The sequence below is a fragment of the Dermacentor silvarum genome, chromosome 6, assembly GCF_013339745.2.
Source record: "Dermacentor silvarum isolate Dsil-2018 chromosome 6, BIME_Dsil_1.4, whole genome shotgun sequence".
Classification (NCBI taxonomy): domain Eukaryota; kingdom Metazoa; phylum Arthropoda; class Arachnida; order Ixodida; family Ixodidae; genus Dermacentor; species Dermacentor silvarum.
In genome coordinates, this window is record NC_051159.1 from 35198599 (window position 1) to 35226364 (window position 27766).

General features: G+C 47.2%; 1 protein-coding gene across 2 annotated transcripts in view; it reads right to left on the bottom strand.

Annotated features, from left to right (window-relative positions):
- Positions 1-2862: 2862 nt before the first annotated feature.
- Positions 2863-27766, bottom strand: part of LOC119455427 (irregular chiasm C-roughest protein) — a 355429-nt gene continuing 330525 nt past the window's right edge. For both annotated transcript variants that reach the window (XM_049668760.1, XM_037716833.2), the window contains 8 exons: positions 22676-22818; positions 15199-15453; positions 13901-14022; positions 9595-9769; positions 8856-8966; positions 7713-7939; positions 6332-6651; positions 2863-5218 (listed from right to left, as the gene is read on the bottom strand). In XM_049668760.1, coding sequence (XP_049524717.1) covers positions 5161-5218; positions 6332-6651; positions 7713-7939; positions 8856-8966; positions 9595-9769; positions 13901-14022; positions 15199-15453; positions 22676-22818 — 1411 coding nt within the window. In that variant the 3' untranslated portion in view covers positions 2863-5160. The remainder of the gene's footprint in view (positions 5219-6331; positions 6652-7712; positions 7940-8855; positions 8967-9594; positions 9770-13900; positions 14023-15198; positions 15454-22675; positions 22819-27766) is intronic.

Genomic DNA, 27766 nt, shown 5'->3' on the forward strand with positions numbered 1-27766 from the left:
GGTGACGACATTGCACGATTTCTAGGTAATTGTGAAAATTGTGGGCAAAAAAAGCTCTCCAGGTTTACGGGCTTTCTGAATGGACTGCGTAGGTTGTGGCTACTGTGTGTAGATAGCATAATCACTTCTGCGATCACTGGTATTTTAGTTGCTGCGAAAGAAAAATAATTATCTCATGCCGGGCGGAGTACATTTTGAATTTGTTAACAAGCGTGGTTTAACATGACGCGTGTTTAAAAGTATTGTCATTGTTTTGCATGGTAGTGTTCACTGGGTGGCTTAGCGGGTGGCTTAGGTGACACCTTGAAGGTGTCAAATAAGACAAAGGAAATTTAGAACGTACATTGGTAAAACAACCGCTGTGCACAGCTCACGCTGTGAACGGCATCTATCATTTTCTTTGTTATCACCTTACAATACAGAACATTACAGTGTCAGAACATCGTCATTATGTCATCGTAATGCACGCATTTTGGAGTATAATTTGTTCGTGGCTTTTCGATCGCTTTTGAGAGTGGCATGGGTACTGAGTCTCATGAACCACGCTGGCTAAGGAAATAGGTGCAGGACTCGCTATTTTCCGTATAGGTATTTTCATTTTAAAAAAAGTTAGCGTAGCTTGCACTGGAGGCGCAATGCTAAAGAGACAGCAGAGCTGATAGGCACCTAGCCAGTCCTGGCTTCTGGGCTATGCTAAGCACTACCAAATCATCCCCAGCATTTCCCGTTATTTATTTATTATTGATTGATTAGCTATTGATTGGCTATCGATTGGCTATCGCAAGGTATTGGCCATGTATTTGGGCTATGCTATGCACTACCAAGTCATTCCCAGCATTTTCAGGAATTTGATTATTGATTGATTATGGATTAGCTATTGATTGGCTACCGATTGGCTATTGATGACTGACTAAGCTTAAGTAGTCCAAACCATGCTTAGCTAGACTTAGCCAGGCTCAGCTTCGCTAGTTCACAGGGATATGTGCCATTGCGCTTGGACCATTTCTGCACAGCTGCCAGGATCGGCCCACATTTTCTGTTCGCGGTTGACACATTACGCCCGGCTTAAACAGCTCCGCCGTTAAAATTTCAAAGCCATTTCAGTCTGTGATGGACCAGTGGAGCTGTATGTGAGGTTTTTACACAACCGATGACGCATCGTGGGCACACTGATGTTTTGTAACATTGAATGCCGAACGTTTCCAAGAGGAACGCCAAGAACCACTTTCCGTCTGGTCGAGACACATCTATGTTAAAATAACCCACAATTATGATGGGAATGGAGTCGGTAGGGGTGATCCAACCAAAGTTGCATCCGCTTGGCGTTTGCGGCACGACCTTTGTCCGTATTACGTACCGCCCGCCGTCGCCACGCACATTCCAGCTTCTGTTCACGACGGTGTTCTTCGTAGGCGCGCTGTTCTTCCGCAGTCCTCACCGCACGCGGCTTACCCATTGCACGGGTGAAAGGGAACTGAGATAAGGTTGCGTGGTTTGCCTATAGAGCCCGTGACGTCAAACCGTAATCCATACTAAACAGTGTCATTCCGGTTTTACTTCTTTATTACGATAATTTTTTTACCAGAATACGTTTTGACACTTCTCGCGATTAAACGCAGCTGGGGCATACCCGGCGATACGCTTTTTATCACCGTTTTTGTCATCGGGATCGGCCGGTCATGAGCTCTGGAGTGGCCGCCATCTTTTTTTTCTACGCACACAAACCGCCAAAACCTAACGTATAACAGCTCCGCTGTAAAAAATTGCGGAATGTACAAAGGCACAATTTCGGAACCCACATACCGCGAAGCTTTGTCTAATGCTGTGCTGAAATCTATGTTATATTTTGTGTCATTGCAATGTCACTGCATGGTCATACCGAGGGCCCTCACCAAAGCCACATCGTCCACGCTACACTACCTGCCGTGGTGCTGTAGTTGCTTCGGCGTTGCGCTGCTAAGCGCGAGAACGCGGGATCGAATCCCGGCCACGGCCGCGGCATTTCGATCGGGGCGAAATGCGAAAACGCCCGTGCGCCAACGCACTATCGGGCACGTAGTTCAACTTTCGAAAGGAAAACTTTATTATCGAAGCCTCCCGGGCTTTGGCTGCATGCTAACCACCATCTTTGCTATCCTTATAGTTGCCCAGGTTGCTGGCCTTGTTTTCCGCTGAATTACACAGCGATAAAACAAATGATACCGAGATACCCCCAATGCAAAAAATATATCATCATCAAGAGCATATTGCTTTTAATAATACGAACCTGTCTAACATTTCTGTCTACTTTCCTAACCATAAGGTAACAATCGCACGTATAGTTCTCTCGTGCCAACGCCAACAAGTATCTTTTTGAGATGATCACCCTGTGGTGATGATTTCATACTACAGCACATACCCACAACGGGGGATCGACCAATACACGTGCGGTCCATTTAAAGTAAACAAGAATAAATGAAGAAATACAAGGCAATGTAAGAGTTGTTACATTGCGGAGCATGGGCGTGCATGCGCCAGTTTCCTTCGCGCCAAAGATGTAGGAATGAAAAGGGCAAATTTATAGCATTCCACTAACCGCTTCATGGAATTTTCTTCCGTAGCAGCAAAGTCCGGGAGGGTGCGCAATGCAAACTTTGCTTTAAAAAATATTTGTCAGAACCTCAACACTCTACCCCCCCCCCCCCTTTTCAGGCTGTATCAATGTGGCAATGCACTGCTATACTTCCCTTTCCCGAAATCGTCTTACGAGGTTTTCGCACAACTTGCTCGTAGCATCTGCAGCATTGGTCGCTGCTTCGATGCCCGATTAAAAAGCGTTGCAAGAAGTGACAGTGTGGGCCAGTGAGCAACAACACATTTCACTGAAACTCTCATATAGGTTTAATTAACATGCACACGCACAATGTTTCGCCTTCATAAAGTGAGCAAATTCTCATCAGCAAATATCTGTACAGATGCTATCGAAAGAAAACAAAAAAAAAAAACAAAGGAGGCAAAAGAGCGCGAAGCCAGAAGGGGCGCGATTTGTCATAACGCCGGGAAGTGCTTCCTATGTACAGTGATGATTTCGCTGCTCAGTTTTCCATGCGTCACACAGTGGAAAGCCGGAGGTCGAAAGCTACAGTCACGGTCACAGAAACACACGAAGAAGAAAATAAAAGGCAAACAACACACGCCTCGGTGTGCTTGCTGTAATACCATCTTGGGAAAGGAGCAGGACATCCTTTTAGCACCGAAAGTCGTCCTTCTCGGGCGTGCTTAATGACTCGTTTGACTCGCCACAACACACGTGTCCTGTGGTGGCGTATATGGCAGTCCGGTTCACAATACAGTGCACATGACAAAACGACTCAGGCATTCACACATTTTAGGGAACCCTGCACAGGGTCACAGTGAAATTTAAACTGATCACTGCTTTGCAAGCAAACTGAGATGCATCTTATTAGGAAACCACGCTTGCATAGAGACAAGTACTGCTTTTTTCTTCTCTTGTTTTGACAAGCACATGACACGGTAATTCAGACTGTAACTGATGGGAAGAATCTGACGAAGGAAGCATTGAAAGAGCACATCTACTGAAAGCAATGTTATGTACACCATTGAAGAGGGATAACCAACCACAATTGGCACAAGCCAACCAGTTGCTTAGAAGGCCACTTGTAATATTCAACGGAACTGAGCACTTACAACAAGAAACGCACTGTGTTGAAGCATGATTTTATGGTACACTTGAGAACGGTAACGCATCTTGTGTGGTCATTTATACAACACAAATGAGGACCTCTTTGAAAAGATAACTTTTGACATGAACACGAAGAGAATAATATTAAAACTGGAAACAAAATGTGTTCACATGTAAAACATTAGTAAGTGGGTCGAATTGAAGATGCTGCAGAGCTACCTAAAAGTGACAGCTGCAATACAATGTATGCTTTGTCTTTTAGCCTAGCTGTTTCACACATTTCACATTTCTGCCAGACTATTTATTTCGTATCATCTCTTAAAGCAAACAGTAGCTGCGCTTTGATTTATATAGATTTTTTAAACTCTATGTGAAAACTTGGGGAAGTCGCATATTGAGCAACTCTACATATTCTTTTCAAATAAGGCTAGTAATGTCGGCCTGTTATTATTTATCCTTTTGGAATGTTGCTTCAAAAGTTACCGGGAATATTAAAAATACAATAATGCCCACTATGAGGTGCAATGAAAAATTTTACTGCCTTTTGATACGTTCAGCCCACAAGTGCTATGCTTATCCAATATTCATGAAACCTAACTTCAATGCTGCTCTCTTACACCTTCTGTTCAGTGCATTTTTTATATTGCAGTGAAATACACCCCGAGTCCGTTGCCCGCAACTCCGCAGGATGTGCTGCACACAATACATCACACATCGCTGTATATGGCACATTTTACTTGCAGGCTGAGTTATTGCATGTTGAATTATGCAAGACAAAGAGCGGTCATCTGTAATGGGAAGTGATTTCTAAAGCCATGGAAAGAGGAGACGAACAGAAAAACAGTGATTGTGCTGTGTGATTACTACAAACCCAGGCAGCCAATCAAAACATCTGTGTAATATAACCATGGCCAAACTGCACTTTTCACATACCAGCATTTGAGAACCAGACATTAGAAATGTTCAGTATGCTGCAAACGATCAACATGACTACTCACAGGAGGACAGCCTCTCAGCAAAAGAAGGAACACACATTAGTCTCGGATTGGGATGCAAGAATGAAGTACTATGCTAAAAACACAGCAAGGTCACACTACTTGAGTTAATAAATAAGGCTACCCTTGCCTTGTTTTTCTTTCTAATCTAGTCAAGGAAACATGACAACATCATGCATTGACAAATACACACACGCACACACACTGATGCACACTTATATGAACAGATAGAATTATTAACAACTCTTTGGTTCCTGACTTGAAACACCGCAAAAGTGGTGGCACCACCAGAGTCACTTCGGAAATACGACACTTCGTGGGATTGCACCAATCAGCGTCCTTTTTTTTTCTTTTCCCAGGGTCTTGCAAGAGTTCCCCGCACACACACTCACTGACCACACAATGTCCACAGTGAGGGGCACACAACACTCTTGGTTGCTTCATGGAGAGCTTAAGTCCTATTTACATCGAGGTCTCCTGCCATCATACATGGGTGGCTAGTGTGCCTGGCTTGACATGGCTTTGTTGTGATGTGATGTACCTGGATGAAAAAGAAGAATGAAGCAAAGGTGTCAGTCAGTTTCTTAATGGTCATAATATGAGTAAAAAATCAAGTGTAGCAGAGAACAGAACACAAAATTTTCTGACGAAACTTCCAGGCACCAGAAAACCACCATGAATCTTTGTCTGCACATTTTGCTCACTTCCATAACAAGGATGAATTGCCCCAACAGCATAAAAAAGGTTGCTTTACAGAGAATTCCGATGCTGCAGGTGGCGATGAAGGCCAAGTATATAACCTAGCACTCAGACCATTACTTGAGAGCGAGAGTATTCTAGGGTGGATGCACATGCAAAAAAAGGATTCCGGACCAGGACGATTTTTTTCCTCCAGCTGTGAATCTTCCTTTTTTGAAAAACCTGAATGGATTTCCTTTCTAGTTTGGTGCTACAGTCGGGCAGATGTCAAGTTCTCCCTTTCGTGAATTTTCTTCCACATTGCGAACTTCCGCACAACAGATTTGCCAAAAATGTCTTTATAGTGTTTTCAAACTGTAGGAATCTCAAATATATATATATATATATATATATATATATATATATGATGGGAGTTCTAGGTAAAAACGCTGAGCACTATTCATGGCTGCTGCACTGAAGGAATGAGGGCAAGTGTGATCACACAGTATGCATAAAAAACAGGGCCCATGTTTACAACACCTGTCTTATGTAAGAGTGTTTCCTCATTAGCCATTATTTCGACGGCAGCCACTCACAATAGCCATTTGCGTCAAAACCAGACGATCAACGCAGTGATAGCCAACCGTCGATACGTGTAGTAGTTTTGTCAATAAGGGATTCCTATCACTGTCTGCACTTATAAAATGTAAGATAAAACACATCCTGAGGACAAAACATGATCATCGTTGAGGCCTGTGGACTTGATCTCGGACGGCCAATCTCTCGGTGATATCAATTTCAGTGCAGGCTTATTCGCTGGTTGAGCTAAACAGGATGAGGTGATCAGCTGTTTCTGCACTACGTCACGCAAAAGCGATAGTATAGCTGAAAGTGATTGTCCGAGAATGCATCCCCAAGTCTGGTGCTTTTTTTGCAGTGCCCCGAGAACTTCCCACAGGGGCGCACAATTACTGACCTGTTCTGCGGCAGGGTTGCGGACGAAGCACCGGGCACACCGGCGGAGTTGGCAGCGACCGATGGCATGGCCCTCGGGCTGACGTAAACACCCTGAGGGGGCGGCAGGTTCGACTGCGAGGTGCGCAGGTAAGGGTTTGCGTACCCCGCTCGGAACCGTGGGTCGATGCCCTGGCCCAGGTCGTTGAGGGACTGCGGTGAGCTGCCATACAGGCCACTGTCGCGGCTTGCGTTTAACTGCAGCGAAGCTGCCACAGGAGGCGGGTTGTAGTCGCGCGAGTAGTCCACGTACGGTATGTAGCCATTGTTGTTTTGAGCCTCCTGCAAAGACGAAGGAAGAAAACGGCGTTCGTCTCGGGTGGTGACAGCAATGTCGTATACTTCCTTTCATCCCTCAAACTTTTCTCGTATTTCTGAGCGCCTATTAGATGTAGTGCTGATTTAGCTCTGTGCAATTAATTATTACTTATTTTTATTTGCCCGACTCCAGCTGCATATCGCGGGTCTGGCTTAGTATCTAGGTACCATTATTTGCAAAACATTCACGAGCTGCCTGTACAACGTTTGAACGGTTCTACCATTAGCCTATACCAATCACTTGTACCAACAGCGACTGAAAAAGTTGATGAAAGGTCAATGAACGTAAGGCGCTAAATTCCAAGAAATTAATAACAATTGTTATCATAAATTGTATTACAAAATTTGTTGTCACCTGTTGCTTGTGTTTCACTTATTAAAGACTCTGATAAAGTGTCTTATTGATTAAGTGTTCACGTAAACGTGAATTAATGTATATTTACTCTGTGCAGATCCATCTATGTAAAATTCTGAAAATTTTCCTACAAATAAATGAACAGTGATTATAATTTAGCTCGACATTGGTAAGTTACTGCAATGTTGCGACTTAATTCCCTACACAACTCTGAAAAAATTTTAATACCATTGTAAAGAAGCATAAATTTTAATTACATGAGAATGCTGAGAATCTTCCACATGTGCACGTTTGGTCATTTGTTTACAGTGCCTGGGCACGTATTTAAAATACAGTAAGCTAAATGTTTGGCCTATGTGGAGGGTCATCCTGAACATGCTTATAGTGCAAGGCTGAGTTTGGCTGCCTGTGTTTTCTTTTTTTTTTGTCTCTGTGCATGTGGGTCTCTGGAATCTCGCAACCTCCAAATACATGCTGAATATACTTACAGCACAAGGCTTTGCGTTCTAAGTATATTCAGGATGTATTTGGTGGTAACGAGATTCCGGAAACCCAACAGTAATGCTAAAGTCTATTCTAATCAAGAAATCCATTTTTCAGTGAATAGAACTGCAGTTACGAATAGAACAGGCATGTTTAATTTATTGTGACATTTACAAGCCACACTTACCGATTTTACCGGAAAGGAGGAGTCTCCGTAGTCAGCTGCACTGTTGGCGTACTTGTAGATATCTGCTGCGTCGTGCGTACGTGCCGATTCACTATTGTCCTCCCAGTTGCGATCGTGTTCGTTATTAGACAACGACGATGCCGTTCGGATTTCCACTTTGATGTCCGAGTCTCCGGACGACGCCGAGTCAGACTGCTTACCCTTCTTCTCAGAGTTGAAGTCGTCATCTGCGAGGTAGGAGACATAGAACTTTATTTAGGACAAGATAAAGTGCTTCTGTGTATTTTTGTAAAACTACTTGCTTCTGTGCATTCATTTTTGTAATCTCGTACTGCGTACTCACGTGTTGTTATGTACTTATGTTGTTGTTTAAGTCATTGTTATTTGCTTTGTGCTACTATACTGTCACCGTAATTTTCCTGTTCCGTTTCTCCATGAGTTCTTTCTGTTATGTTTATTTTCTCCGCGGTCGCAGGAAACCTTAGGTGTCTTCTGAAATGTGAGAAAGTTACGATGCTTGCGGTGTTTTTCATTGAGGTTTTTGTTTGCTAATGAAGATACTAAACAACTGCTTATCCTACTCCTACTACTGCTACTACTGTTGGCAGAACTCACCAAAGGCGAGCGCCACAACTATATTATATTAGAGAGGAAATGTGCAATCTATGTGCACTTAATGAGGTGATTAGGCAGGAGATGATGAGCCTTGCGTCGTTCCTTACACAAGTGACACTTGTAATCACTGCTGCTGGTTACCATGAAGAAGCGACCCAAAGGCTTGTGCGAGGTCACAGCACAAGGAAATGCTTAACGATTCCGAAAAGGTTGGTGTCTACTGCAGTGAACACGAAAGGAGCCCTGGCAAACAAGCGAAATCAAAAGGATAGACTTATCGGTTCGTATGGCATCATGTACACTGTAGCGCAAAAGGCACGCACAAACACGGGGACATCCCCCCCCCCTGACCCCGTCTTTTCTGTTTTTCTGTCGCCGTGTGTGTGCCCTTAGTGCTTACCAATGTACACGAAGTGAAATCAGTCCTCGGTATTATGTTGACGAAGTTAGTACTGACGACATCAGTAACTATACAGCCTCAAGCACAGTTGTCATACGCGTGTAAGTAGCACTCGTGCTGTCACTTACCTTTGACAATATTTTTCTTTCGCAGGCAGAGAATAATAGAGATCGTCACGGTCACGACGAGAACGATGCCCCCGATGACGCCAGCCAAGATTATCACCATCGGAAGGTTTTCTGCAATGTCGTAAATGTTAGCGATGTATCAGCTGCATATTTATCAGCACCACATGATTCTACGACCAAGTACATGATAGCAATATATTAGATACAACAGAAAGCACACAAAGATGCCTATGTAATGTGTTAATGAAAATAAAAATAAAAATAAGGCATCAAGAATGTTTTGCAGATTCGTCCGAAATCACACGAAAACGTACTCTTGAAAAACTAAGTTCGAATTTGATACAGTATTAAATTATTTACGCGATAGTTTTTGCAACACCTTCCCATCCCGGGTCTGCTGGCTTAAAGTATCCGCTGGAAGCAGATCACACATAATTTAAATCACGCATAATTCCCTTTCAATTTTGTGTACTGATATGCACACCTTATCTGTACAACTTATCTTTACACAAGTAAATCAGTGAAGGTCTCTCCGCTGCACAGCATTACCACTCCAGCTGATATGACGCCACATTACTGACACTTTTCTTGTAAAGCCTGCTTTGCCTTTAATATAGTGTTTACGAGGTGAAGCCTAACCCACCTAAAGCGGTGCAGCGAGTGGAAATTTACTTCCCTTGGCGACGTAGTACCCCTGTCATAAGGAAAAAAAAGCACATGTGTCTGCAGTAAGACTTACTTTGTTTTCGAACGGTGATGAGCCTCGTGTCATAACCAAACTGATTCCACACGGAACAGTTGTACTGCCCGAAGTCTTCCTCAGCGGCATTGTGGATGATTAGCAAGTTCCTGAGTCCATTCGACAAAGGCTCCTTTACAATTTCGTAGCCCTGGTTATTGTCGATGTCAACCAGCTACAACAGAGAAAGATACAGAGGAAAAAGTATAAGGACAAGGCGAAGAAGGACGGGGCGGGCGACTAACAGTTTAATGGAATTTAAATGGCACTTAGAGTTCAATGACGAAAGCTTTGGAACAGCGTAAAATAGCGCTGTATAATGAGAAGGCATGTCACAATTTTCATTCTTTAAAACATATTCGTCACAGACTAGAATGATAACGGATGCTTATGAGGACACAAAAAGTCATAATATTAAACAGTTAAAAAAGCCATGGAAGGAGTAGGTGGTAAGCAATCATCTTTGTAAACGCACTAAATTTTATCAATGAACAATAGAAAGACGTAGCGACTACACACACACACACACACACACACACACACACACACACACACACACACACACACACACACACACACACACACACACACACACACACACACACACACACACACACACACACACACACACACACACACACACACACACACACACACACACACGCACGCACGCACGCACGCACGCACGCGCACACACACACGATTAAGGGTTACACATGACGAAGTGCTCAGTGAAGCGTATGTCGTCCCTATTGTATTTTGTGCCAATTTGTAGCGTGTATACAAAGATCATGCCCCTGTGATCCGCGATGACAGAAACACGACACCGTGTACAACTCAGGTCACATTCAGAGGTACCTCAATTCCGAGTCTAACACAATGTTAAAAAAAACAAAGACGAGAAAAACTACATGCATGACGATGTTGTCCGCAACAGAATGGTTAAACGCGTTCGGTTCGATAATGACATAGTGGGCGGGGGACTTAATCAGGCCAGAGATGAGCGTTCCATCGCTGATGTAATACAAGCTTTGAAGTTTGTCATTCTTAGCGGCAATAAATAACGAGTTAGCCGGAGGCTCGATGTTCGTCTTAGAAATCTGAAGCTCACGCTGCACTCCAGCAAGCCACTTGAAGAGTACCGCGGTTTCGTAAATCATTCATAAAGCGGCACCGTCCATGCCTTCCGAGTCAACCACGACTGTTTTCGTCGAGGCTAATTCCCAGACTGCGTTTTCTCCAACGCCCGAATCATGGCGTTTGGAAGAGACGCTTAGTAAAGATGTGTCTGCTCGTTAACCGTTATCTTTGCGATATACAGGCGCAGAAAGAAAAAAAAGGAAAACAGGGACCTTACTGGAACGCTCGGGCCATGAGCTAGCGACCACTGGGCACAACCGATTAGGGTCCTTGAAACTATCAGCGCCGGCAGCGGCGACAAAAGGAACGGCCGGCCGGGCTGCCGTTTCTTCCGCGGACAATGTTTCACACGCGGCAAATTGAATGTCGCTGGCAGCGTACCCCACTCGCGACGGGCTGGCGTAGCGAAAGTGAAGACGGCAACGAGAGAGCGGGAGCCCGCCCGGGCCGGACCGTTGTTAATCACGCCGCGACCGCGTCATTTAAGCGTGAGACGCCGCGCGGTCCGTGCGCGGCCTGCACTCGGGAGAGACTGGCGGAACGGGACAGGGAAGCGCGAGTAGACACCAGATTAATCAACGAAATGGTCCAGAAAAGTAAACTGTCGGATACCGCTAAGAGAGAGAGTGTGTGTGTGCGACGCTCCAATGATAAAACAAGCGAGACAGAGATCGAGAGAGAGAGAGAGAGTAGAGAAAAGAAAAGCGAGCGATACGGTAGCGAAAGAGAAGGGGAAGTTGTCGAGACAACGAAACGGGCTCTTGGTACAGCGAGAGCACCGGGAGCGACGGAAGAGCGGACAACCCTACAACAGAACACGGCTCCCGCGCGCAGCAAGGCCAGCAGCAGCAGCAGCAGCTTCAGCAGCTTCAGCGTCCGGTGGCCGTCGTCTTTCCAGCGGCCTCAATCAATACTCATTAAGGAACGTTTCGTCATCGTCAGGCCCGTTTCCTTCGCTTCGCTTCGCCTTCGCCACCGAGTCCTTTACAGGATTGATGGCGGAGCCTTATCTCGCACATTTTTCCTTTTTTTTCGTTCTCCTCCCCCCTCCCCGCTCTTCCCTTCTCTCCCCCTTTTTTATTTCCTATCCGCCTCCTATCCGAACTCTCTACGCTAGCCGCTCCACCGTCGGTCTCTTCCGCGTACGTCTGACGTTCTTCGAGAAGAAAAAAAAATGTAAATAAATCGAGGAGCACACGGCTCCTGGCACCGAGAAGACGCTGTTGGCCTCAGGGTTCAACGAATTGGGTTCGGCCAGATGACACTGCCGGCGCTTGCTCCTCCTTACGCCTTTTCTCTCTGCGCGTTCTTGATACGCTCACTTTTTTTTTTTTGCCTCTCCTGCACTGTTTTATCAGTTCGCGCAAAATGAGAACCGTGGAAACTTGAGAAACAAGATGAGCCGGTATAAAGAAAAGCCCGAAATCGCTACTGCCCCTCCTCGGGGGAAAAAAAAAAAGGAGACGTCGAACGAGGCCCTAAGCTACGCTGCTCGTTTTTCACGGCGCGAGTGGCCCTCGAGGGAGTTGTTCAAATTAAATGCGTGGCCCCGTAATGTCAGCCATACCAAACCCTCCGCCGCGCGTTCCGAGTTCTCGTCGCTTCTCTTGCCACGCTTACCATGTCCGCGGCCGTCTAATTTGTCGCCAGTGGGGTCTAATAACGAGACAGTCCGAGCTCATTTGCTTCTCCTCCACGAACAGGGAGAGCGCGATCGAAGCAAAGTCCCGCGATTAAAGGGAAAAAAAAGAAGTGACGCACACGATCTGGGTGGTTTTATTGCTATCCATGCCCCGAACTTTTTGAAAGTTGCGTAATGAGAAAAAAAATAATAGAAAGTTGCTGACACGTGACTTCAGTGGTCGAACTACTTCGTGGCTTCTTTCCTTTTTTTTCTATTTAATAATAACCCGGTCCGTTAAGTACAGACGTATTAGGTAAATGGCCGCCACCGGACACTGTTCCATTAAGGGGCCAGCGACGAGTATGCGAGAAACGAGAGAACAATGAAGACGATAGAGACTCCAGTTTTACAAGCTAAAGATCGGAGAGAGTGAGTGAGGGTGTCATCGCTTGTTTAACGTAAAGCGCCAGAAAAGAAAAAAAAATGAGCGGAAAGCGGTAGACCTAACGTTATGGTATACCCAAATTATCTTGTCCTTGTTATTGTGCACGCCTGATAAAGTGGGCGGAAGATTTTTAATAGCCTTGCCGTACGTCAGGAAATTTCTGCAAGACGTGAAGGTACACAAGAAAGAAACCCACAAAATTTGATTTGATTTACTGTGATTTGAATAGCCCATACAAACCACTCGTGCGTGCGAACCCGCTACGATTGGTACCTCTGTTATCGTGTTGCGTTGACCACTGCTTGAAATGATATGTCAGAGCGAACTATTTATTTTCCCGGTTAACACTTCTCCACAAGAGACCGAAGCCTGATTTAGTCTGTTTTCGATTAATGTGACACACAGCGCATACGACGAGAAATGTGTGATGCATACAATGACACAAACAGCACATCAACCACCTAATATAGGCACTTCGTCAGAAGTACCGTAGGGTCTGCCTTTTATTATTTATGTATTAATAAACGTTTTTCTCTCTCTCTCTCTCTCTCTCTCCAATTTTCACGCCACCGCACTTCACTAGACCCTTTTCATAATTCTGAAACTAGCTTTCTAACGAGACAGCTTGCCAAGCTAATCGCAGCATCACTCATTTTTTGCACTCTGGATATACCAGCGGAGTTAGCTTGTCTCATGAAAACGAAAGATGTACACCTGGCTCTCGCGAGGAAACCATGCGCAAGAAACAGGCGCCAGCATGCGCATCTTGTCCGTTGTGTCTCTTCGAACCATGACCGATGCCGCCATGAATAGCGCAAATATGCAATGCAGAGAAGTGCACCTAAGGTAGGGGGGTCTCTTTCGCCATGTCCAACAGTTCCCAATGTTATTCGGAGGATCCACCAAGAAAGCAACTGAACGTGACGTAACTTCACGTGTGTTTATAATACTAGCACTTTGCGAACGGAAAAGGAAATATACGTTTCTAGGAACGCGGTAGATCATCGCTGCAATTTTAAGAAATAAGCGTCGGAACTAGAGAGGGAAGAGGGTGAGTGTGTGTGAGAAAGAGAGGCGGAGGAAGCGGTGTGCATTACCTGCAGATTCCTGGACCAGGCCACCCTGGTGGGCGGCGGAACGGAGGTGATGATGCACTCGACACGCACCTGCTCCCCTTCAACACCGTACTGGGTCGTCGGGCTGCTCACTTTCGGAGGGCCTGCAGAAAAAGAAGAAAACAAAAACGTAAGTGATCCTCGCATGCTTATCACGGAAAGCTTTCTGGAACATGTCTCTGTGCAATGCGCTGAGAAGTGAATCGAGCGTTTTCCGAATATTCAAGCGCGAAATTCGGATTGAAACCTATTCAGAAGTAACAGCCTCGGGTCCATGCGTCGAGAGCTGCAGTAATTCGGAGAAGCCGTAAGTGTTGCCAGGAGCATGCTGTCGCTCACGCCGTTCCTGGCGGCGTTCGTCGGCTGTAACTCGATCATTCAAACCCCCGAGACTCAATAGTGGCAATGCGCTGCAGCATCGTCGCGACGTGGAGCCACGCGCAGTTGGGAGATTACCTACTTTAACTGAATGCTCGCGCAGAGCAGCCGAGCCGCATCTGCGCGTCCTTTTGCAACTCGCATGGAGGAGATTGTGACCTAGCCGATGCACTGTCTTTGATAAAGCTGCAACAGTGGTGCAATACTGCCAATCTTACTGTCTCTGTCCATCTTACACGAAGGCTGTCGTGTACGTTGTTAACTGAATGAACGAACGATTCAAAAAGATATCGACAATACGCTAGCCATCACAAGTAAATCAAGAAATAAACTTGCTACGTGTGACGAGCGATAGCGCGAAAGGTAGAGGTTGCAGTTTTGTTCGGCAATAGCTCCCGTATACCATCTTCCAGCGCAGTTCAGCTTAAGCGATGGAAAGAATAGGCGAGCACATCGATGCCCATCAGGGCTTGCCTCCGCAGCAGCAGCGGCTCACGCCAATCCCCAAACAGATTTTCCTATTTGCCTATCCACCGCCTAACGGTCTCGCTGCAATACTGCCGAAACACACGAAATAAAAATGTAGTTTACGCGCTCGCGAACCGGCGCTCCTAAGTTCATCGGGACTCACGTGGCACTTTTCCGAATTACCTTTTTTATTTATTTTTATTTTTTGCAGTCGCCTGTGCGCTCGTTCGAATACCAAAGGCTATCCAGTTAAACTCTGCCCTCAATTTCTTGGCTAGGCATGGAGTGGGGTTTTTATTGCCCGTATCGCCACCGGACGAGTTTGGTGGCACATTCCCTGTTAAACCGTAACGCGCGGCGGCGGCAGGCAGGCAGGCATGCATTGTAACAGTCACGTGGCCACACTGCCGACAAACACGTCACGTCGCGCGCACCTTTGACGTAGACGTGCACGTCCTGGGTGATCTCCGGGAAGCCGGGCACCGTGGCACGGCACGAGTAGCGGCCGGCGTCGCTGGGCCGCATCGCCGGGATGACGAGCGTCGGCTGGCGGGCCAGCACGCGCTCCGAGCCCTCGTGACGCCACACAATGTCCGGCTTCGGGTTGGAGTCCACCTCGCACCGCAGCGCCACTTCGGCGCCTTCCTCGGCGGCCACCGTCTCGGCCGCGCTCTTGAACGCCGGACGGTCTGCAGGGTGGGAAAAAGAGGCAGGCTGGGTGTTACCACAACGCCGTCGCTATGGATGGATGGATGCAATCATTTAATTCAATGCCACGAGGCAATATAGAAGCTATGTGAATTTCCACGGTGGAGGTCTCCGGAACAGTATTGCCAACCTCTGATTTTTTCTGTAACCTGTACTAAATACGCGTAAAAAGAAAGAAAGAAAGAAAGAAAGAAAGAAAGAAAGAAAGAAAGAAAGAAAGAAAGAAAGAAAGAAAGAAAGAAAGAAAGAAAGAAAGAAAGAAAGAACCACTTGATGTGGCAGTCCTTTCGAAGGTGACAGAGAGTTAGATGGTGCGACGAAATTAATAAATTTGGAGGCAGAAGATGGAATCAGGTGGCGCAAGACAGTGGTAATTGGAGATCGCTGGGAGAGAGGCCTTCGTCCGGCAGTGGCCATAAATAAGCTGCAGCTGATGATTATGACCCCTGAAGCGTCGGTGATGAGTACAAGTTCTTGTTGGGCTAGTTGGCGCAACATAGCTATTAGAAAAGGGGGCGCAAATTAAACGCACACACAGCACCAATCCTGTCTACACTTCATCTGTGTATGTCTGTTTATTTGCGCCCCCTCATCTACCACCTACATTCGTGACGAATTAAAATTACCGATCTGGAATACTGACTGGCCTGTTCTATGCACGGAGGTCTTCATTCGACATGCCCGGGTCTAGCGGTCTGCTGTAAGTGTAACTACATAACGCGTCGGTGTCCAAACCTTATAATAAGCAATCAGCGACGATAGCGTAAACAATGAGCAGTCAGTCGGTTGTGCTGTTTTGAATTTGGTGAAGCGTTTTTCTCTGATTTGTGCGGACCAAATCATCGTAAGAAAAAAAAAAGAAAAGGAAAATAAAGACTGCACCACATTCTGCTCGAAGTATTGTCATTACCTGGATGGATCCTGGCTTCGGGAAATGTCTGCGTTCAGCAAGCAAAGCATGCGCCATGACAAGGCGGTAGCGATAACCTAGCGATAAGTTATCGCGATATATCACAGGGTGGTTGCGAACTATTCTCACTGCTGTTCTTGCACTTTTGGGCTCTTCTGAGAAGTTACTCAAACGCCAAATAGGAGAGCGGAATTATTACGAGGGTGCGATTTTCTATCACTGGCGCACGATGGTTTCATCATCTTGCTCTAGTTTTTCGGGACTGTTCACCACGAGCGACAAAACTTCCTACTCAGTCCTGACGTACTTCTGAGAGCAGAGCCTTCGGCAACATATTCGGCAACGATGAATGTATAGCCTTTATAATAGCGCTTACCAGGTAATATTCAATCACAATTAAGTTTTGGCAAGTTCCTGCCCGCACGTATTCGCGCTTATAGAAATATGAATTTGGCGTTTTTTAGGGGCGAAGCTCCTTAGGGCGTGGGTCTGTCCTTCCTCCGATGTAGTATGTAGCCACCTGTAGTTTTATGAAGTGTTCACTAGATGGCGTAAGTGTCGATCTTTCTATATATAAGTGTATATAATGTCACTAGATGGCGCTAGTTTTTCGTATAGTTGATGATAAAACCTACAATGTAGTGCGACGGGTTACCGCTAGGGGTGTTATAATAAAAGGTGCTCGCTCTTGGCGCGCTTTCTCTTTCGCTCGGAGTCGCCGGATGGAAGACAAGGCTGCGGAGCGGAGAGCACGGAAGGCGGCGCGCGCTCGCAGGCAGAATCCCGCGGTGAGAGCCGCGAGGCCGCGGCTTCACGACAGGCAGCGCGGCGGCGGCGCGAAGACCCCGTAGTGCGAGAACGAGAGGCAGAAGCGGCACGGCTACGGCGCGAAGACTCAGGCGGCAGCAACCGCCATGGGAGGCACAGCATATCCACAGCATATGGATATCACAGCATATCCATATCCGCCTGGATATGCTGCGATGGCGTAAGTGTCTCCGCACCTCGTGGATATGCTGTGTTTACCGATGATCCCTCCGGAGCTTCGCCCCATCATCATCATTCACCTCGTGGATTTGCTGTGATTTTTTTCTTCTTATTCATCGCCGTGTTTTACAATGACAATGGAATAAGAAATAAAATAAGATTATTTAGTCATATAATGGCGACAATGAAATTGTCGGACAGAGGGGAAATCTCTGACCATACAACGACCAACGAACCAGCACAAGAAAATTTAGATTGTTTGGTAACAAGGACGACTAAGCCGTTTCTCAAGACTCAGAATTCGCTGTCTCCAATGAGTCTGGGCAAAAAGAAAAAAAAAAGAAAGAAAGAAAGACGGCGACACAGAAATCTGATTTTCTAGCATTACACTTTGTCACGGTAGTAAGGACACCCAGGCGATTCGCGGCAATACGAACCCATCGCTATAACGAACAAAAATAAAATGAACGCCACCAGGAAGGGCGGTTATTGTTTAGGACGGGATAAATTCGCTTTAGAGAAATCCTACACTCGATACACTCGTTTCTAAAAGAATAGTGAAATAAAAAAAAAAAAAAACATGCAGGCAACGCCGGATAGCGTAAAATCGCATCGCCCTCCAAAAGTCCCCGGCGACAAATGGCTATTGACAGCCCTTTCGTACTTCCTAAACGTGAAAAACGAACGCGCCGATGAGTTAAAAAGAAAAGACGAGAGAAAAAAAAAAGAAAGTTGAAATGCGGGAAAACGTCTACTCGGCGAGCGAAGGCCTTGAGCGATCGGTGGTCGAACACGTAAATTTGGCGTACAAAGCGCGCCGCGCGCAGGAGTTGTCCCTATCGCCCTTAAAACGTCACGGCTTGTTTTTTCTCCGGCTCCGGCGATGTTTTGCAGGCGCCCCATTCGGACACGCGAAAGCTCCCTAATCAAATTTTGCGAGCTCTCCTTCGCTTACGGCGGGCGCTGCACGACTAGCTCTTACACGTTTCCTCCACTCTCCGTCGCTCGCTCTCTTTCTTCATTTTTCTTTTTTCCTTTCTTCTTTCTGGCAAACATAAGAAGTGGGGATATGAGGCGCAGGAAAAGGGAAAGGAAAGCGTCAAGTACCAGCACACTCTCGGCATACAGTTCTCGCGAGAGTAATAAAAAAAATTGGAAAAATACAAGGAAAGATCTAGTCTGGAGAGGGTAGCATAAAGGAAACAAGCGGCGCAGAACCGCCGCATCGAAGAGCGCTGCGCGTAGGAATACAAGGCTTATGAGACAGATAGAGAGTGAGGAAAGAAGTGCGCGAAGAGAATCGTAAACAAAGGAGGGGAAAGGGAAAGCAGAATCCGCGATTGGGTGAAGGGGATGGAGAGAGGAGAAGCCAGAGCAGTCGGTATGTATTGGCCAGCCCTGCACACGAAAGTACACATACACGTACACACACAGGCACAGAAACTCATAGAAAGAAAGAAAGAAAGAAAGAAAAAGAAAGAAAGAAAGAAGAAAGAAAGAAAGAAAGAAAGAAAGAAAGAATGGCAGTGCGAGACGATCTCATTCGCTTCTAACGGATGTCTCTCCGCTTTTCTACTCTCTCGAACGGTATTTCCCCTTCCCGTTCTGCTCCGCTTGCGAGTCGCCCCTTTCCTTCTTTTGATGTTCCCTCTCCTTCCCCCAACCAGCTACTTTCGTCTTTCTTTCTTTTTTCTTTCGCGTTATTTCTTTGCTCCGGTAGACACAGAAAACAGCCCGACGTGTTTCGCCAGCGAGCGAGCGCGCGTGTGTGTACGTGTATAATATATAACAGGCGTATTTTCGCGCGGACCCTAAGCTGGAAGGGAAGCAAAGGAGAGTTATGACTTTCTCGACATTCTGTTTCGTTACAGCGCAGGCGAGGCGAGGAGGAAACCCTGGGCATAGAGGTGGGAGTTGAGGGGAGGGAGACAGACAGGGCCCTTCTTTATTTCTCTCCGGATAGCCACGCCACTAAAGTTGGGAAGATTTGTTCAAACGGAATGTAGGTCAGAAAAACGCTCGCTTTGAAGAACGGACTAAAGCAAGCGGCGCGCGCGCGCACGGCTGGGAAGGACAGAAGAAAAAAAGAAATTAAAGCGTTCGGACTTTTAGGAAAGCAGAACAAAAGGGGAAGCCCCGTCAGGGCCGCTTATACGCAGCGAAGATAACTTGCCGCAGCGGTGCCGGCTCATGTCACAAAGCAATGGATAACCGTTGCACCGTGTCCCGCTTTCCTTGCTTTTATTTTTAACATTTTTCTTCTCTCGTCGAGGTCCCACTAACTTGTTTCTTCAGCCGCGTTAAGCTACGGCTTCGCTTACTGTCTAGGGATAGTTTAATGCATAACAGAAGCAAAAAACGTCGAAAGAGCCGATCAGGAGAAAGAAGTCCTTTGAGCTACTTCGCGAGAAATTCTACAAAGCTAGCCTCAAGTTTTACTGTCGTTCGCCGATCAGTGTTACGATAGTGGGATACTTGTCTGTTAAGTTTAATCAGTCTAGCAGAAACCATCGGAAGCGCCTTGGCAACCGTCACATGCTGGGCGCCGCTCAAACAGGATTGAGGGATAAATTTTAAGGACGTGCTTTGCCAGACCGATCAATTCGACTTGGCGACGCCTACGAGAACACTTGCGGCGTGAAACTTATAACGCCCAAAGTGCACTGTCGCGTGGAATCTCCCGCGACGTGATGATGAATTCAAGAGCGACGTGTATTTATTTTTTTCACAGAAGAGGTGTAAGGCTTACAACGTCATATATTTCGCCAGCTATCGCGCCGCTTGTTCGCGTTCAGCGCAAAACTGTATCTTATGCCCCTTGTATATTTATTTATTTGCCTAAGTATGGAAGAGTCATAACGCTCTATTGTGTTCGATGACTTAGAACATAGCCACTCGCCCCAAGCAACAATCCTGCTTTTAGAAATGAAATTGAATTATGCGGGTTAAACGTCCCAAGTAATACTGCGGTTGCGAGGGCCTCCTCAGGGGAGGGCTCCACATTAATTTCAATCACCTAGGGCTATAAAAGTACGATGGCGTTTTTTTTTTATTCCGCCACATCAGAATGGTGCCACCGCCGTAGGGAACCGAACTTGCGACCTCCTTTTCAGCAGCACACGCCATAGCCACTCAGCCGCCGCGGCGCGTCTATTAGGTTACGTTGCGGTTTGTTCTCGCAGGCAAGGTACCACGAAAAGCTATGAGCACCACACTTGACTCTTTACAAGCCATGGCGCAGTGGGAGCATTCAAGTACCCCGAAATAAAGAGAAATACTACGCACACGTCATCTGATGTCAAAAACTTCAATTTGAAAAATTGACGAGCGTATTCATCATATGTTCACACGGAAGGCAATTTTGCTCATGACGGCCATACTCGTCAATAGCACAGAAAGCGCTTTAAACGTGTTTAAGACGTGCGTCCTCCGAGATCAGGGTGCCAAAGAAAAATAGTTATCTCGCTCGCGACAGCACTGCATGGAACCAACAAATGGCTTAGACGTTTCAAACGTACATTAACTGTCGTACATTAACGATCAAAGTGCGTCCGCCATACTCAGCGACGTAAACTAATAAACACCAGAAAAATAAAATGGATAAGGAAAGAAGGAAGAGGAGGAAGTTGTCGACGAGTCGGAAGATAACTTCTGGCACACTACACTGGTCGTGTCCGAGCACACCTGCAAAACTTTGAAGGCCGCTAAACAAAGCACAGTTCTAAATTTTAGCGCTACATTAAGCACGCTTCTACAGTGTTAACACAGCCGCAATAAGGCTACTAAATGTCTTTGTTCGTCTGATACAGCTCTATCCTTGTCTGAGACGACCACTCAAGCAATCTGATGAGTTAGATCACTCTGAATAAACCTGCAGAATCAGCAACGTCGTTAGTAACGTCTCAACTGTAGGTCCAGCCGTTAACGCAACGTAACGTAAGGTCGGGCGTTAACGTAACATTAAATTGCAACGTCATTAGTAACGTCAGGCATTAGTAACGTGAGAAAAAAATTGACTAACGCCCGCTCCGCGAGATTCAAAATGTAACAGCGCGACTTGGAACGAGGACAGAGACCGAAAATCACACAAACTCGTGTTCTTGCCAGCTCTTCGGTATTCGTCTCCGTTCCAAGTAGCGCTGTTACATATGGTGCAATGCAACCTTGCTGCACAGATTACGATTAGGCGTGGCCTTCACCCGGCTCTGCATCTCATCGGCCGGGCGTACAGTCCGAATTGTGAGGAGTGCGGTATTCCTGAAACGACAGAACACGTCTTGTGCATTTGCCCGCGATTTGATGCACAGAGAAAATCGCTGACAGACATCTTGTCGAAATTTGTCGTTGCACCATTGGTTGAAAAGGTTCTATTGGGACCTTCGTCTGATCCTCGTCATCAGCCTGATAGTCTGAAGGCTCTCAACAAATTTGTGCACGAGAGCAGACTGGACAAGATACTTTGAAGTGTCTTGGACCATGTGAATTTTTCACCACCATCTTTATCCTCATAACCAACGTCTGCTCAGACCTGATGGGACAACAGTCCTTCATAGAACAGGTCAAGCGGGCGGCCGAGGCCAGTGGGGCTCTGGACTAAAGGGGCTCCCGATCATTTCACCAAAATGCTTTTGATCAATAAACGTTTTCTTCTTCTTCTTCTTCTTCTTCTTCTCTATTCTTTCTTTCTACACCCATTCCCATTCCCCCAACGCCGAGTGGTAGGTTAGAACATTGATTAAGGCCGACCTCTGAGCTTTTCTCTCATAATATACACACACACACACACACACACATATATATATATATATATATATATATATATATATATATATATATATATATATATATATATATATATGCATTGGCGTTCCAGTTAATCTTGTGCTTCAATGCATAAAGCGACGTTTTGTTAAGAAACTAACTGGACCGCCAATGCATTTCTCGGCAAAGTTCGGGAATTACTATCCCGAAACTGGTGTCATCCCGAGAATTCGTTCCAAGTGGATCCGCCTTGCGAACTCCACGGTTACAATTTGTATATTACAATATGGGCCATCAGGTAATTAATTAGAAACTTAACTAGTGAATTTTTATTAATTAGTCTAAAATGCATTTCAATTTTTTGCGCAAGTAATGTCCGCCGCTTCGAGTAGACCAGCTCATGAACTATAATTGGGCTATCTGCCACAGGCAACCTTAAATAAATTTTGAAAGTGTTCGCATATATATATATATATATATATATATATATATATATATATATATATCTGTGGTCGCATCGGAAGGAAAGAGAATCGCATACTCACAGTGTATGTTGAGTGTGTGCGTAGACTTCGTCGTTCCCACGTCGTTGCGTGCCTCGCATGTGATCGTGTCTCCGTTGAAGCTTCGCGTCACCCGCGGCAGGACCAGCTCCGTCGTGTGGTCGCCCGCGATGATCTCGTCATTCCTGAGAGGAGTAGAGAAAGGCGGGACATGGTAAGCGACGACTGCACGTTTCACTGAACGCGACTGCGCATTTTTTTTAAAGGTTCCCCGGCCTTCTCGACGCAACACCTTTTTGTTTCGATAACTATAGAGGCTGACAATATAGGCAATAGTAAAACGTATTTACTTTCCGAGATTGTACGCGCATCTCATAAGATGCGCAAGTGCGGAGCGGAGAGAAACATGGATGTTGAATGAAATCGACGTTCGCAATCTGGTTACATGCTCGAGATTACGTCAAGCCGTCGTCATTATATATACAGGAAACTAAAATACAAGCGAGCTTTGTTGTCCGGGACGCTAAGAAAGTAACGCTGGTATGAGTCGAAATAAAAATGTAACGCCTCTGCTTCATGCAGTTAATAGCGCAGAACCGAAATGCCGAGATTAACTATGCAATCAACATGATGCAAGGCGAGAAATGTAACACACACATACACCGACATACACGCACGCACACCACGAGGAGAGGTAATTAGGTGCGTCGTCTTTCTTTTTCTTACGCTTTAAAGGCTTGTACGTCACTTCCATTTTAGCAGACAAGCACGTTCGCATGCAGAAGCACAATAGAGGCGGTGCCTTCTTTCTTCCTCTATTAAAACAAAAGTATCTAACACCATAAATCTAAAGCTGACACGAACGAATAACAGATCGAAAAACGCAAACAGAGTGCGATGAGTGTGTTGTGATGCTACGTCCTCCAGGAGCCAGAATTAACGGCCTTTAACAAAAAGCTTTACAACAGACCCCCCCCTCCGCAACCCATCCCGAACCCGGGCTGCCTGTTGCAAGTCAGCATCGCCGGAGAGTTTTTGGAGGAGAGGGCCGGCCGTGCGAGGCGCCGGCGAATACAGACAAAGAAGAGAGCACCGACGCAACTCCTCGGGGGAAACGTGTCGCGAATGCCAAGGAACGACTGGGCGCCCAAGGGCACGAAACTCGAGCAGACAGTGACACGTTCGCCGCTGCAGGGGTGCACAGCGACCGCCCGAGATCGTGGCTCGAGAGCGGCTAATTCAAGCCACCCTCACCACCATCACTTCTGTACCCTCCTCCTCCTCCTCGCTCGAGCACGCGCGCGCAAGCACACGCACGCACACAGGGAAAAAAAGCAGGCGCTAGAAACAACACCGTCTTCGCGCTCTTCAGTGACGGTGGGGCCCCAGCCGCGAAAAGAACACAAACCCTGATCAGAAAATGGCGTCTCGATGCGGCAGCAGCGGCGGCATCGAGTGCCGGCGGCGCGAGGCAAACCTCGCCGCCGTACTCCCCCCTCCCCGAGGCAGCGCGTGGGTGGGTGAGCAGGCGAGCGCCGCTGTTTTGTTTCCGAGTTTACTTGCTAGGTTACTTGCCACCTGGCGTACCAAACTGTGAGCTCGCGTCTGTCTGTGCGCGCATGTACCACGGCCCGGGAACGAGAAAGACAGCCTTTCAAAACTCGGGTCTTTCCAATCGCCAAATGCACCGCCGTAAACACGGCTTTCGGAAAGCGCGGATGCCGGAGCGAGTTGAGGGCGCGAGTCGCCGGTGCGCCTTCGCCTTGCCGAGTAATCGGCGCCGATTCATGCGCGCGCGCGTTTGTGTGTGTGTGTGTGTGTTGAAAAGTGAGCGCGGGACCGAGAGAAAACATGTAAACGTGACGCGCGCCGCGCGGCTGCGTCTCTTGTCGGTCGCATCTCTTGATCATTCCCCTTCACCTCAACTTTCCGCCTCCCTTACTTTATTTCTTCCTTTATTTTTTCGATCTGTCCCGAAACAGGCGTTTCTAACGCGCTTCATGGGCCCGCACAAACCAAATGCGGGTCAATTTAGTGATCTCAAAGGGGAGACCCTCCCCCCCCCCCCCCCCCTTCCTGCTTCCCCGCCGCTTACTTCCATTCGGTTGGGACGAGGAGAAAAGAAGGTGCGTCGATGGCGGTGCTCGAATAAGCGGCTTCGATCCGCGCGCCAGCAGCACTTACGAGCGAGAGTTATGGGTGGACAATCAGCATTACAAAACGCGCCGCGTCCCGCGAAACCTTTCCGCCTCCTTCCCCCGCAAGACCTCCCGCCCAATCTCCTTGCCCGTGGTGGATAGCATATATACCTTCCACTGCTCCGGCAGTGCGTCGTTGCTGATAGCTTCACGCATAGCTTTCGGCTCTATCTCTCTCTCACTCCCCGACGCTGTGCTCTTCACAAAGTATCCCTCCCCCCTCGGCCGTCGCACCACTCGAGATCGAGAATGCGAGTGTGTCCGCTTCGGTCGGCGCGCGGCGGTCGATGCGTTCGGTGGCAATATCGTGCCTCCGGATCCTGCCACGGGGGCCCGAACCCCCCAGCCAGCAACCACCCCCGGGTCCACTCCCTTCTCTCGATCGAGCTTGATGAATGCGACTCGCCGCCAACACAGCGCGGGCTTTTCCGAGGCAGGCAGCTGGCTCATTCGTCCGCCGATCCCCGAGGTGCGATAATGAAAAGGGCTTCGACGGGAGAAAGGAGGCGAGGAACGACGCGATTTGTTGTTGCCTTCTACGCCGCTCTCGATTCCGTTTGCCCGAGTCTGCGGCGGTGTACGACGACGGGCACTGACGGCAGAGGCGCGGGAGAATCGCGTATATATATATAGATATATAACTCTCTCGCTTACGGGTAGGCGAGAGTTCCTCCCGTTCAGCCCGACGTGAGTATCGCTCGGTTATTGCTCGCCCGTCGCGAGCGGCTTTTTCGCCAGACAAGTAGCGAGAGAGAGAGAGATAAATGAGATACGAAAGGCAGGAAAGTAGGCGGCTGATGAGGCGAAGGGATGCTGAAGGGTTTCAGACATCGAAGGAGGCGGTGAAGTGTGCGTGCCAAAAGTTCCACTAAAATTACGCTCTGTTCTTGGCTTCACCATTCTCGTTTCCTTAGGTAATGTCAGGAAATGAGCGAGAGGAGGGTGTTACGCATTCGGTATAGAGCTATCTCCTAAACACTCCCTGAGAGGGGCAACCGCAGGTAAAGCGTTGTAGCCCCGCCACTGAACGGCAAACGTGATTGGCCGGCTCCGCGTGCAATAAAAAAAGCTACACGCAACATTTAGCACGGGTACATTATTTCCTACACTAAATTTATTTGTTCGCAAAGATAGTCGAAGTGTAGCACTCGCAGGCTTCGTGATGACACACAGATGCTAGTTATGTCGCCAGGTACGCTTGTATGGCCTCGAACATCTGTGCAAAAGTCCCGGTAAAGCTAGGTTGCTTGGTAAATTTCCGGATGCATACAAGAAACAGCCACCACATGAGCACCGTCGTGCACACATATTGCCCTTTTACAACGCCGAAAAGTCTAAGGAAACCTGGTCTCTTAATGAGTTACCTAAGCAACGTTACATGACATCACGCTAATATTGCGAGCTTTGAGGGGTCGTCATGGCCTAAGCGGGAGAGATAGCGGAGCTAAGATGTGGAATGGAGGGAGTTCCAAGATCTGATATGAACCGTAAATCTTTAAAAACGTAGTACAGTACTGATAAGCATAGTGATTAATTGCAAAAGTGCAATATTTCTAGTGGATTTCGCGGGGTGATCTCACAGATAATAAATTTTTACAATTTGTGTGAACGTTGCACGTGTTTTATGCTCCATTTAAACGAAGCTAATTGAAGCCATAGTTGTTGCTTATTGATTACTTAGAATTTCGTATAGATAGAATACGCCCCCAAATGCCTTTCACCAGTTTTACCTCTCAATTTTAAAGTTAGCTAATCTGTACCAGCTCAAGCTAACAAAATTCATCACCACTAATTGATAAAAAAGAGCACGGCCTATTAAAACGAATCATTTTGAGTAGGAGCGACAATATTGAACATTCACCTGACTAGTTCATTGCTCTGAACTTACAGTAGCGCAAGAAACAAAAATTTAATAAAAATAATACTAAAGATAGAATAAAGAGACGGCTGCAGCAGTTTTAGGAGAAACGCTTGTATAAAGACGAGATGAGCCCGCGGAACATTCACGGAACACCGTAACGACCGCTATACCTGTGCATTGCTTCGGTCCCCTAACATCACCCGGTTACATGTATTCGTCACCCCGTTCTTTTATATTTTACTTTTCGCCGCGAACAAGCCATGGGCGAAGTGAAACGGCTTCGCGCGGTCATTACTACGCTGCTGGGGCCGAGAGCCATGCACTGGGCGCGCGCCGACGCGCCATTACGCTTCCAACTTCGGAAGGGCGCCGGCATGTCGAAAGTTCCCACATTACTAGATCGGGTTCCTATTTTTTTTTTGTTCTTTGTTTCTTGCGCGCGCCTTCTCGACCCGCTCAGCGGGACACACGCACACAGCATGCGTGTACGCACACGAATGCAACGGTGTAGTGGCGACTCCCACGGCAGCTGCGACACATGCTGCGTTCCTTCGTCCTCTCGCAGCAACTACACGCGACGGCAAACGCGTGTGGCCTGCGCAAAGCTTTTGCATCTTGCATTCAAGACACGGCGACGAATGCCTACTCAGTGCCCACCCGCCCCCTCCCGCTAACCTCAACGGCACACAGCGGGAACCTGTGTTGCGTGTGCCAAGCACTGACACCCCCCCCCCCCTCTCTCCCCCGACCCCCGTTATTCCCCACAACCTCCCACAGACCCCCCCCTTGGGGTATCGCTGTTCACCCGAATGCTCCGGGTTGCTGCTCACGCATTCGCAATGCAGCGCGTTTGGGGATAAGGGGCACCTTTCGGGTCGGGGAACGAGACGAAGCGACACTTTTGAATATTTCAAAGCACGTCTCTGTCATTAAGATACTCTCTTTCTGCTCCGCGGGGCGAAGCAGCTACGGGCGCTGCACTTTTGGAAGGTTCACCGAGCAAGCGCGCTGCAAGAAAGAAACAAGAGCGGCTCGTATATAAACTATTAACGCCACTCAGAAAAAAGTCAACGC